At 45.5% G+C, this 13,842-nt stretch overlaps 1 protein-coding gene across 1 annotated transcript in view; it reads left to right on the forward strand.

Moving 5' to 3' along the window:
- LOC132403954 (cilia- and flagella-associated protein 54-like) overlaps window positions 1-13,842 on the forward strand; it is a 460,583-nt gene that overhangs the window by 287,902 nt on the left and 158,839 nt on the right. The window contains exon 52 of the mRNA XM_059987831.1: window positions 11,711-11,880. Coding sequence (XP_059843814.1) covers window positions 11,711-11,880 — 170 coding nt within the window. The remainder of the gene's footprint in view (window positions 1-11,710; window positions 11,881-13,842) is intronic.

Consider the following 13,842-nt stretch of genomic DNA (forward strand, 5'->3'; position numbering starts at 1 on the left):
TTTTTTCTCCAAATCGATTTTGGCTCGATGTCTTCCTGATTTTGATAAGTGAAACTACACCATACATACAATATTTCTACTTTATATAAGCTGTATATTTATCATATCATTCCTACTTTTACTACATGTTAGTGTTATTTTAGGTTTTATGTGTTATTTGGTTTGATTTGGTAGGTTATTTTTTGGGTCTGGGAACACTCAAAAACTTTTCCCATATAAATTAATGGTAATTGCTTCTTCGCTTTACAACATTTCACTTTACAAACAGTTTCATAGGAACATTCTACCTTCGGATAGCAGAGGAAAGCTGTACCCCCATTTGTTGCTTCCCTCTAGTTAAATACCTAATAAAATTGGGGCAGTGGTAGGGCACTCTGCCAACTGCAGCAGCATCACCTACGTTCTCTGATGAAGGTCACCTGGCAAATCAAGGTCTCCAATATCGAGGTCCTCTCTCGAGCCGGTATGCCAGCAATTTCAACCTTGGTGATGTCAGCCCAACTGCACTGGGCAGGACATGCTGTCAGAATGTCTGACAGAAGACTGTCCAAGGATATCTTGTATGGCCAACTATCCAGTGGTACCCAAAAACGAGGAGGCCGGCAACAACAGAACAGATGTTCTGCACAGGAGCCTCAAGAAAGCTGACATTGCCCCATCAACATGGGAGGATCTGGCTCAAGATCACTCACAGTGGAGGGACGCCATCAGAAAAGGTGTGGACACTACTGAGAACAAGCTCATAGAGACAACAGAGGAAAGGCACAGGAAGTGCCACAACAGAGCTTCTGCCCCTGCTGCCCCTCCAGGCTTCACCTGCCAAGTATGTGGAAAGCAGTGCCTGCCAAGGATCTGTACAGCCACTCCAGGATGCACATATTAAACCCCACTAACTGACTGAAAGGAACCATCATCATCCTATGGGATGGATAGCCAGAGAGTGAGAGATAGATTCCATCAGTCCATGGTAATTATAATAAACAGTTTGGAAACAGCATTTTTGAGCCAAGTGCGGTGCTTTGTGACTCCAGAAATTGCGCGGAAGAAAAACAGGGAGGAGACCGGGATAAACGTGCTCTTTGGTTTTATTTTACTTTTAGTGAGGTGTTTGTCATATGTGCTAATTGAAAGCAAAAACACAGTGCTGGGAATGAGTGGCTTAGTTTCATTTTTACTTTAAGTTATGCCATTTAAGTTATACGTACATAATGACGTAAGCCATTCAGGTATTTTTACAGATCACCTGCAATGAATTATTTAAACAAAGCGCTTGATCAAACTAAATATTTACAATTTTCAAATATTACTGAAATGTTAAATACACAACACTCCTCCCTGCTTAGCTATAAACTTCACTTCAATATACTTTGTAGAATGCATCTCAATTTGTATGTATATACATACAGTACTGTGCAAAAGTAGTTAAGGCCCAAGAATTTTGCACAGTACTGTATTTGTCAACATGGATTGGAGAATGAGTCTGGCAGGAGCAAAGGATTTTGGGAATGATGAGGGTGGAATGTTGCGAGAGGGCTGTGGGACAGGTGGCAGAGAAGGAGTGCTAGGGATAGGGGTGGCATGAGTGCAGACACATCCAGCCCTGAGACACCCCAGGCAAGGTCCTTTTATTCCAAACAATTGGTTTAATTGGTTTATTGATTATTATAGATTGCCTCAGTGGTGCTTCCCACTCCCTCCCCTATCTCTGTCCCCTTGCTACTCTCAGTCTGCAAAAAAGACCCTTATCAGAATGAGATATATCATCACTCACATATGTCATGAAAGTAGTTTTTTTTTAGGTGGTAGCACAGGGAAATACATAAGATTATTTCAGTACTGTGCTAGTATACTATATGGTATTCTATATAATAAAGCTACTGTACTACTTAGACATTCACTACATAGTAAATTTTAAATTGTCCAATTCAGACTATTTAAATTAACCACTGTGGAGGATTTCTTACTTTTGTGGGATAACATATTTCCTGACAAGGGGAGTCACTCTGCTTGGCAGGTGAGACTTATAGCTGTGTAACAATTTTAGGTTCTGGGGCTTCTCCCATGCTGTTTGTAAGAGTTGACTCTGGGCTTGCAAGAATGGTTCTTGTTTACTTTGTTCTTAATAAAGAAAACCGGTGTGGGTAAACACTAGAACATTTTATTATTCACACTGTACAACACCGAGCACAGGCAACCTGCTTCCCACTGAAGCACTGAAGCTTACATTTCTCGGTGAACCACCCACATTGCCCATTGGGAACTGGAGCTCTTTATTATATATAGACATAATAACACATCTTCCCCCTTTAAACACAAACACAATCCTCATAAACCTGCAAGGAACAATTATCCTTTCCAACAAAGATATTTACATTCTGTAGCCAATCCCTTTTTCACTCAACAGCTTTCAATCAGTCTCTGAGATGGTTTAATAATCCTTTTTTGTCTGCTGTAAATTTCTACACGTGTATTGTTAGTATATTGTGCATTAATATTTGTGTCTTTCTGCGAACTCTGATAAACAAGTTCATTTTATTCATCTGTTAGCCTCTTTGATGTACTGACAGGTGACACATCACAACTATGGATTGGAGCCTGTGGTCAGAGATCAACATGGTTCCTTCTCAGAGGTGTTCCTCACTCCATCTGGATCTGGTAGGAATGTGAAACAACTTCCTGTTGCACATATCCTTACATGGACCTTGTACCAGAATCATGATCTCAACTTTGTACTTGATCTTCAGGCTTCAGGACTGATAGGCTTTTTGCAGTCTTGTCATGACACTGTTTCTGTTTTACTTTTCATTTTACTTTAGCCAATTTCACCTTCTGTGCTTCTTTAGGTGTCAACAGGTTTTTGTGCACTGGAAGGTTAGTGTGTAAGCATTGACCCTTCAGCATCTGGGATGGTGAAAGGCCATTCTGCAGTGGCACATTCTGTAAATCATCAGATTTTTCTGGAAATCCTCTCACCCATTTTGTGCCTTCTTCTTGAGACCCTTCACTACCTTTATCAAACTGTCTTCTAAGCCATTAGATTTTGGGTGATGTGGGCTTGATGTTATATGTGAAAATCCCCATCCATTGGCAGAGGACTCAAATTCACAGCTCAAAAATGTGGACCATTGTCTGATACCACTTCACATGAAACTCCATGCCTCATGAACACAGCTTTCAGGAAGGACTGCTTTGCTGGATGTTGATTGCAGTGTTGCAACCTCTGGGTAACTGGAAAAGCAGCCTGGTAGAACAATATGACTCTTCTCATTACAGTCAAACAAATCCATTCCAACTTTGAAGTACAGCTTGTCTGGTACAGGGTGTGGTGTAAGCAGTTCTGCTTGCTGCTTTGGTCTATAGGTAATGCATATTTCACATGAACCAGTGGTTTAGCTGATGGCTTGGTTCATTCATAGTCAATACATCATGAGCTCTTCAGTTACACTTTTTCTCACCAAGATGCCTTTCATGTATCTTCTGAAGCATTTCCTTCTGCAGCAACACTGGAATCACAAACCTGTTCTCTCTGAAGACCATATCTTCCACTACTGACTGTTCAGCTCTACAAGCCCGATAATCCCATATTCACATTGGACAGTCATTCTTAGTTGCTGGCCATCCTTTCTGTATGTACTTTTATTGTTTCAATCGCCCTTGCTGCTTTCTTAATCTGCTCTGATCCATCAGGAGCCACTGGAATGGAGGTGATAATCATTTCAACATAGACCTGTATATCAGCATTATTCTCTTGGTGATTCTTTTTGTTCTTGTTCACTGTTCAATTCAGTGCATCAGCAGCAAACTTATATTTCCTGGTGTGTAGGTGATCTTTACATTATACTTCTGCAGACTTATCATCATGTATCCTTATGGGACAGTCATTCAGTGGTTTGGACATAATTGATCAGTAGTTTTATGGTCTGTCTCCACTTCAAAAGCTTGTCCATACATATACTGCTAGCGAGAAGCTCTTTATTTGTGCATAACTGGCTTCCGCACTAGTTAAAGCCCTTGATGCATAGGCTATGCATCATCATGCCATTGTAGTAGACTGCTCCATGGCTTTTCGGGGATGCATCAGCTGAGGGTGGTGAATTTGTTGCCATGTGCAGCTGTGGAGGCCCCGTCATTGGGTGTATTTAAGGCAGAGATTGATAGGTTCTTGATTGGACATCAAAGGTTATGGGGAGAAGGTCAGAAACTGGGATTGAGGAGGAGAAAAGAAAGGGTCAGCCGTGATTTAATGGCAGAGCATACTAGATGGGCCAGATGCCCTAATTCTGCTCCTATGTCGTATGGTCTTATGGAACATTCTCTTCAGTATAGTCTGTCAGTTTTAATTTCACTGGGGAAATCTTGCTCTTTACTTTGAGAGTCTTGTAATCATCCATGAATAACAGATTCACCAGGACATCAGTGTCAAGCTTGAATGAAATTACTATCTCATTCACAGTCATTGGAACAATCTACTCTGTTATATCAGCACCAGCAGTCTGGAGAGAATCCACAAAGACTTCCTCCATTTCCTCATCAACAATGGGCACCTTTTGTTTGGTAGCCCCAGCTTTGCATCACTTTGCAAAATGGCTCTTCTTACCACAATTATTACAGGACTTCCCATAAGTAGTACACATCTTTGGAATGTGCTTACCTCCACATTGGCTGTATTTGCTGTTTGAGCCGACCTCTTCGCTTTGCTGTTGCTTTGGGAAATGCATTTTGCGCCGCCCCTCTGTTTTCACAGCATGTACTGCTGTGTCTGCCATGTGTAGCCCCTTTGCTCATGCTTGTGTGGTCTCTGCTGCCTTACACAGATCCACAGACTTTTACAGCATCAAACTTTTTCATGCCACAATCTTTCTCTGAGCCCATTATCTGGGATTTTGCAAACTATTCTGTTTCTAGCTGGTGAGTCTCTCAAATCTCCAAACTCACAGGCCTTACTCAATGTGTGAAGCTCAGCTAAGTATTGGTCAAAGCTCACATCTTGTTTCTGGTCATGGGAAAAAAAAACCTGTCTCTCTCAAATGTGATGTTTTTACTTGAACTAATTCATGAAAAAACACTCCCAAGTGTCTCTGCACAACAGCTTGCTGCAAACTTTCACCATTTAAATAATAATCTGCTCCTATTATTCCTTCCAAAGTGGATGGTCTCTCACTTACCAACGTTGTATTCCATCTGCCAGACCTTGGCCCACTCACTTAACCTATCTATATCCCTCTGCAGGCTTTCCACATCTTCTGTACAATTTGCTTTTCCACCATCTAGTGTCATAAACAAATTTTACTACGCTACACTTAGTCCCCTCTTCTAAATCATCAATGTAAATGGTAAACAGCTGTGGGCCCAGCACTGTCCCCTGCGGCACCCCACTCACCACCAACAACCAAGCGGAGAAACACACATTTATACAAACTCTCTGCCTTCTATCGGTTAACCAATCCACTATCCATGCCAATACACTTCCTCTGACTCCATGCATCCGTATCTTATTTATAAGTCTCTTGTGTAGCCCCTTATTGAAGTGAACAAGTGTTCCCCTCTATCCACTGCACTCTTTATGTCCTCGAAGAACTCCAGTAAGTTTGTCAAACAGGACCTGCCCTTTCTGAATCCATGCTGAGTTTGTCTAATGGAACCACTCCTTTCTAAATGTTTTGCTATTTCTTCTTTAATGACAGCTTCCCAACTACACATGTTAAGCTAACTGGCCTATAGTTGCCTGTCTTTTGCCTACATCTTTTTTTAAAAAGTGGTGTGACATTTGCTGTCTTCCAATCCGCTGGGACCTGCCCAGAGTCTAGAGAGTTTTGATAAATGATTACCAACACGTCTACTTTAATTTCCATCAATTCCTTCAGCACCCTGGGATGCATCTCATCAGGACCAGGGGAATTATCTACCTTCAGGTCCTCTAGTTTGCTCATCATTATCTCTTTAGTGACAGTGATTTTATCTAGGTCCTCACTTCCCATTTTGTCCATAACATCATTCTTTGGCATATTAGACGTGTCCTCCACTGTGAAGACCAACACAAAATAGTCGTTCAATGCCTCAGCCATGTCCTTATCACCCAATATCAATTTCCCCTTCTCGTCTTCCAAGGGCCCTACGTTGACTTTAGCCACCCTCTTCGGCTTTATATATTTATAAAAACTTTTGCTATCTGTTTTTATATTTTGTGCTAATTTACTTTCATACTCTATCTTCCCTTTCCTTATTTCTTGTTTACTTGTTCTCTGTTGCTTTTAAAGTTTTCCTTATCCTCCAGTCTCCCACCACACTTTGTGACTTTGTACACATGAGCTTTTAATTTGATATTATCTTTTATTTCCTTAGTTATCCAAGGCTGGCTCTCCCCACACTTACTGTCCTCATTTTTGACTGGAATATAATTTTGTTGAGCACTGTAAAAAATCTCTTTGAAAGTATTCCACTGTTCTTCAACTGTCCTACAAAAAATCCTGTGCTCCCAATCCACATTAGCCAATTCATCCCTCATCCTGTTGTAGTCTCCCATGTTCAAGCATAAGACACTAGTTTTAGATCTAACTATTTCATCCTCCATCTGTATGTGAAATTCAATCATACTCTACAGCAGTAAAGGAATGTGATGCAAATGCTATAGAACCTTCACTTCCATCGCTCATAAAAACACTTTGGACTCTTCTTGCATCTTCATCTGTATATAAACCTCAGCCAAATCCCCTTTGCTGAAGTATTTTCCTCTAGAAAAGTTTGCAAAGATATCCTTGATCCTGGATGTTGCAATTTTGATCATGTGCTCTTTCATTCCTGACTGCAACTCAATTGCATCTCTGACTGCTGTTTCCATTCATACATTGATTTCAACTGCTCTTTTAAAAACAGTTGTGCTTCAATTAGGAGCTGTTTTTGAATGTTTTCTTGTAAGATTCCACAAACTAAACAATCTCTCAGTGCATCATTAAGCCCATCACTGAATTGGCAATGCTCAGACAATGTCTTCAGCCATGTATGCCAAAGTAGTCTCCCCTTTCTTTTTATTCCACCTGTGAACCTAAAGTGATCTGCAATCAACAGATTTTAGTTCAGTAATCCCTCATGCGTGTGCCTGGCGCCCGGTATGGGAGTGTCATGAGGAGTCTGCTTAGGGCTTGGTGTGCGCGTGGGCCTCAGCTGAGAGGGGAGTGTGCGCGGAGTTTTGTGGGTAGATATATATACATCGGTGGGTACGGGGTTCATAGTCACTGTGGAGTGTTCCGGGTAGGGGTCTGGTGCTCCTGCAGGTGCCAGGTTGCGGACGGAGATCGTGTCCTCCCGCCCATCAGGTAAGACCACGTAGGCATACTGGGGGTTCGCATGAAGTAGGTGAACCCTCTCGACCATCGGGGAGTATTTATTGCTCCTTGCATGTTTCCGGAGCAGCACTGGCCCTGGGGACATCAGCCAAGCCAGTAGGGTGGTCCCAGTGGCAGACTTCCTGGGAAAAGAAAAGAGTCGCTCATGAGGGGTGGCATTGGTGGACATGCATAACAGGGAGCAGATGGAGTAGAGTGCCTCTGCGAGGACCTCCTGCCAGCAAGAGACCGGCATTCCCTTTGACCTAAGGGCTAAGAGTGTGGCCTTCCACACAGTGGCATTCTCCCTCTCCACCTGTCCATTCCCCCGGGGATTATAGCTCGTAGTCCTACTAGTAGCAATACCCCTAGCCAGCAGGTACTGGTGCAGTTCATCACTCATAAACGAGGACCCTCTATCACTGTGGATATAGAAGGGATATCCAAACAGAGTGAAGAGCTGGCACAGGGCTTTTATGACGGACGTGGCAGCGGTATCGGGGCAGGGTATGGCAAAGGGGAACTGCGAGTACTTGTCGATTATGTTGAGAAAGTAGACATTGCGGTCGGTGGAGGGAAGGGGGCCCTTAAAGTCGACACTCAGTCGCTCAAAGGGGCGGGTGGCCTTGATAAGTTGTGCCTTTTCAGGACGGTAGAAGTGCAGTTTGCACTCAGCACAGACTTGACAGTCCCTGGTCATCGTCCTGATTTCCTCAAGGGAGTAAGGCAGGTTCTGGGGTTTCACGAAATGGTAAAGCCGGGTGACCCCCGGGTGGCAAAGATCTGCATGGAGGGCATATAGCTAGTCAAGCTGCATGCTGGCACACGCTCCCTGGGATAGGGCATCAGGGGGCTCATTGAGCCTTCCAGGCCGGTACAGGATGTCATAGTTGTAGGTGGAGAGTTCTATTCTCCACCTCAAAATTTTATCATTTTTGATTTTGCCGCACTGTTGGTTGCTAAACATGAACACAACTGAGTGCTGGTCGGTCAGCAAGGTGAACCTTCTGCAGGCGAGATAGTGCCTCCAGTGCCTAATAGCTTCCACTTTGGCCTGGGCTTCTTTCTCCACCGCGGAGAGCCACATTTCAGCGCCCTGAAGGGTACGAGAGAAGAATGCTACCGGCCTTCCTGCCTGATTGAGGGTAGCAGCCAGCATGAAGTCGGAGGTGTCACTCTCTACTTGGAAGGGAATGGTCTCGTCCCCCACATGCATCATTGCTTTGGCAATGTCCCCTTTAATGCGGCTGAAGGCCGCGCGGGCCTCGGCTGAGAGTGGAAATACGGTGGACTTGACCAGGGGGCGGGCCTTGTCTGCGTAGTGGGGACCCATTGGGCGTAATAGGAAAAGAAGCCCAGGCACCGTTTGAGGGCTCTGAGGGTGGTGGGGAGAGGGAGTTCCAATAGGGGGCGCATACGGTCGGGGTCAGGGCCAATGACCCCGTTCTCAACAACATACCCAAGGATAGCAAGTTGTGTGGTTCTGAACACACACTTGTCCCTATTATAGGTGAGGTTAAGAGCTTTGGCCACTTGGAAAAATCTGTGGAGGTTGGTGTCGTGATCCTGCCAGTCGTGACCGCAGATGGTGATGTTATCCAAATATGGGAACGTGGCCTTCAGTTGGCACTGGTCCACCATCCGGTCCATTTCCCTCTGGAAGACAGAGACACCATTTGTGACACTGAAGGGGATGTGCAGGAAGTGATAGAGCCTGCTGCCCGCCTCGAAGGCGGTGTAGGGGTGGTCCTCTGGGCGGATGGGGAACTGATGGTAAGCGGATTTGAGGTTTATGGTCGAGTACACCTTGTACTGGGCTATCTGATTGACCATATCCGCGATGCAGGGTAGGGGGTATGCATCAAGCTGCATGAACCTATTGATGGTCTGGCTATAATCCATGACCATCCTATTTTTCTGCCCGGTCCGAACAATGACCACCTGGGCCCTCCAAGGACTTGTGCTTGGCTCAATGATCCCCTCCCTAAGCAGTCGCTGTACCTCTGACTTAATGAAGGCCCTGTCCCCCGCGCTGTACCTCCTGCTTTTGGTTGCCACAGGTTTATAGTCGGGGGTCAGGTTGGCGAACAGCGGTGGGGGAGGGATCTTGAGGGTGGAGGGGCTGCAAGTGGTGTCAGTAGCGCGGCCGTTGGCATGGTGTTGGGTGGGATGTGCGGGTCGGTGTGTGTGTGTGTGGTCAGTAGCAGGGTATATGATGAAGTCCCACAAAACTGAGGATTTCTGACAGTAATTGGTGGGAGGGGCCCGTCGTACTCCATTGTCACACTTTTCAGGTGACTCTGGAAGTCGAGCCCCAATAGCACAGGGGCACACTGTTGAGGCATGACCAGTAACACAAAGTTCCGATATTCTGTGCCCTGTACCACCAATGTTGCTACACAACCCCCCGGATGTCTGTGGAATGTGATCCAGAAGCCATGGTGACCCTCTGGCTTACCAGCTGTGACACGAGTCTGCAGCGTTGCACAGTGCCCGGGTGAATAAAACTCTCAGTGCTGCCCGTGTCAAACAGGCAGCTAGTCCTGTGCTCCTCTACCAGGATGTCCATCATTGACCTTGCAAGCTGGTGTGGAGCGCTTTGGTCGAGGGTTACGGAGGCCTGAGTTGAATCGCCATCTTGGTGCCCGGTAAGCACCCGTGGGTCAGAGGCGGGGCGAGGTGGCGCCGACAAAGATGGCCGCCCCCATGCTTCGCACGAGGTGGGCAGGCAAGATGGCGACCCCCATGCCTTGCACGCGGTGCTGCTCAACCCCGCTCATGGTTTAGACTTACAGGCCTTGGCGAAGTGGCCCTTCTTTCCGCAGCTGGAGCAGGTAGCTTTTTGGGCCGGGCAGCGATTTCGGGGGTGCTTTTCGAGTCCGCAGAAGTAACACTGCGCAGACTTGCGACTGGCAGGAGCCGTGGTCGATTGCGGGAAGTTCACGGACTCGCAAGTGGCAGCGGCTGTGGTCGATTCGCCGGAGGGTTGCGGGGAGTTCATGGACTCACGAGTGGCAGCAGCTGTGGTCGATTCGCCGACGGGTGGCGGGGTCTGCAGCGTCCATGGGACCGGCGGGGGATCGCACGGCTGGACAGCGTCAGCATTGTGCAGAGCAGCCTCCAGCATATCGGCCAGCTTGATTGCTGAATGTAAGGTAAGATTGGCGTTTTCCAGCAGCCACTGGCGCACGTATATTGACCTGATCCCCGTAACGAAGGCGTCGCGTACCAGGAGCTCCGCATGCTGTTCCACCGTCAGTCCCCTGCAGTCGCAGGCCCACACGAGTGTCTGCAGGGCCCGGACAAACTCAGCGCTCGACTCTCCGGCCTGCTGCCACCATGTCGCTAAGCGATGTCTTGCGTAGACGGTGTTCACCGGCCACAGGTACTGTCTTTTGAGGGCATCCAGTGCCCCTTGGTAGGTCGTCAGGTCTCTGATAAGGGAGTATATCAGTGGACTGACCCTGGAGAGCAGAACTTTGTGCATGATAGCAGGCTCAGTCAGGGGAACCTCTTCCAGGTACGATTGGAAGCTTGCAAGCCTGAGTTCAAAGGCAATGGCTGCTTTGGGAGCTTGTGGATCAATGTCCAACCATAAGATGCTCTCCATGGTAAAATGCTCTCCATGGTTTAAAATTGCAGCTAATAAAATTGATGCATCATCAATAGCCCTTGGAGACGGGAGGCAAAAGATAGGCTTTCATTAGCTGCAAATGTGACCACGACATCTTGGAGACTGAGGGAGGAGCAGTGCCTCCAATCGCCTTTATACAGGGGTCTGTGGGAGGAGCCACAGGAGCAGTCAGCAGAGGGGGGGCGTGCCCAGACAGGTATACACATAGTTTACCACAGGATGGAAACCCTATTTGCCCACAAATGGCATTAGAAATTAAATCTGTATTCTTTAAAGTTTAGAAGCACAAGTGGTGATTATTGATATAATGTATATAAGGTCCTAAGAAAATACAATATGGTAGATGTTGATCTGCTTCTACTAGAGGTAGAGCATCAAATGAGGGGGCATAATTACAAGATTAGTGACAGTTATTTAAGATTGAGATGTTTAGGAATTTAGTCTTACCAGGTGCGGTGAACCTTTGAAATTCTGTACCATCCAGTTGTCAAGGCAAGATCACTCAAGGTATTTAACGAAGAGGTATATATTTTGAAAGACTGGGGAATTGAGATCCATATGAAACTGGCACAGAAAAAGTGAGGTCAGATCATCAGCAATGGTCACCTTGACAAGTAGGCTTGAGGGACAAGGTGGCCTACTCCTTCTCCTAATCTGTGTTCTGTCATGGGTGCTTGTATAGTGGTGTATTCAATTTTCTCACTCAAATTGAATAGTTCATATGATTTTAATTACTGATTATTTTATACTGCAGGATGTCATCTTGAAAGAAGCACAAGATATGTTGAACATTTTCATGGATAATCTGAAAGCGAACCATGGCTCTAAATTTGCCGCCTTTCCCCCTGCTGCTCTGGAGATGGTCATTGATTCCAAGCTTCAGTCTGCCACAATAGCTTTCCAAAGGTTGCAGCTGGCATTCAGGTAAGTCTTTGTTAAGTATAAAATAAACATTGTTTCATATTCTTAGTTAAAGACCACTAAATATTTTTATAAGGCAAGCAAAGAGGATTGTTACACTGTGCATTTTAGAACGTTTCCAGGGTGCTGACTCTGAGATCTTCAGAGAGAAACTTCTAGTGGATACTAAAGGATCTCCACATGTTGGGTACCATAACCAGCTTGTGACATGCATGTTAGCTCAATGTAGTGGCAAAGTTTGCAGAGGCTTTGCAATTTTCATAATTTCTTGGAAACCAGTCAGTTACTGGAAATCTGGAAAGATTCCAATTTGATAAATTCTAGAACAAACTGTGAGGTATTGAAGTTTATCCATCAATAATGGCAGTGAGTAACACACTTGACTTGAGGCCAAACTCAGGTTGGAGGAGCAACACCTCATCTACCATCTGGGTAGCCTCCAACCTGGTGGTATGAACATTGAATTCTCCAGTTTCCGGTAATTCCCTCCCTCTTCCCCTATCCCAGGTCCCTCTCTGCCTCTCTCGCCTTTCAACTTCCTGCTTCTTTGTCTCTACAGTTCTTTCATGCTTATCCCCTCCCCCTCCCCCCTTTTCCTCTGATTGGTTTTCCACCTGGCGCCTCTAGGCCCTACCCCCCCCCCCATCTCTATTACTGGGCTTTGGCCCTCTCTTCCTCCTCATTCCTGATGAAGGGTCTCGGCCCGAAACATTGGCTACTCTTTTCTCATGGATGCTGCCTGACCTGCTGAGTTCTTCCAGCGTTGTATACGTAATTTTTGAAAGGTTGACCTCTAAATAGAGATGGAGAAGGGCGACAAGCATAGCATCTGGCAGTGTAGAATTGTGGTTCACAGCAGAGAAGCTTTTGCAAGATGGCACTGGTGAACCACTGCAACATTCTGCAGGTTACGTATAATGCTGCAAAATATACCTCTTTTGAATTACTCTCACTGCAATCAGCAGCATGTTATTTCCCTTTAAGCAAAATTCTTTTAAATAAACTTAATCTACAGATTTCTTAATCTTATGAAGGATTTGATGAACTTAGCTCTAAAGCAAGCAGGCATGGCACCTTTAAGTGGACAAAGACCTTAAACTTTAAAAGGGCACAAATACTGTATCAGAAGGAAATGAAAGATCGTTGTGTTCTGTTTGAATGAGAAATGGCTTACTTCCTGCATGCCAGATACAGAGGTCAGACCAGAAATTTCTCGATTTACTGAATGGACTGTACTGCTGATTTGGAAAAGGCAAAAGGTGGAGGTGTATGTTTCATGATAAAGGTGGTGGTACTCTGATATGGTGGTTTGGTCAAACTTGTGTTCCCCCAACCTTGAACATCTAATGGTCAAATTCCATTCATTCTATTTACCTAGGGAATCATAAACAAGAGAAAATCTGCAAATACTGGAAATCTAAGCAACACACACAAAATGCTGGAGGAACTCAGCAGGCCAGGCAGCATCTATGAAAAAGGGTAAACAGTCAACGTTTTGGGCTGAGACCCTTCATCAGGACTGGAGAAAAAAGATGAGAAGTCAGAGTAAGAAGGTCAGGGAGGGGAGGAAGAAATACAAGGTAGTAGTTGACAGGTGAAACAGGGAGAGGGTGAAGTAAAGACCTGGGAAGTCATTTGGTGAGAGAGACCATCCATGGCCTCCTCTACATTTGCGATTGAGCCACACTCAGGTTGGAGGAGCAACACCTTGTATTCCATCTGGGTAGCCTCCATCCTGATGGCATAAAAATTGATTTCTTGAACTTCCCATAATGGCTCCTTCTCTCCTTCAATGTTCCTCATTCCCATTTCCCTCTCTCATCTTACCTCCTTAACTGCCCAAGAACCTCCCTCTAGTGCTCCTCCCCCTTCCCTGGCCTTCTGTCCTCTCCCATCACATTACCCCTTCTCCAGCCCTTTATCTCTTTCACCAGTCAACTTCCCAGCTCTTTCCCCTTTCCCTCT

Source organism: Hypanus sabinus, chromosome 13 (assembly GCF_030144855.1).
Source record: "Hypanus sabinus isolate sHypSab1 chromosome 13, sHypSab1.hap1, whole genome shotgun sequence".
Classification (NCBI taxonomy): Eukaryota; Metazoa; Chordata; class Chondrichthyes; order Myliobatiformes; family Dasyatidae; genus Hypanus; species Hypanus sabinus.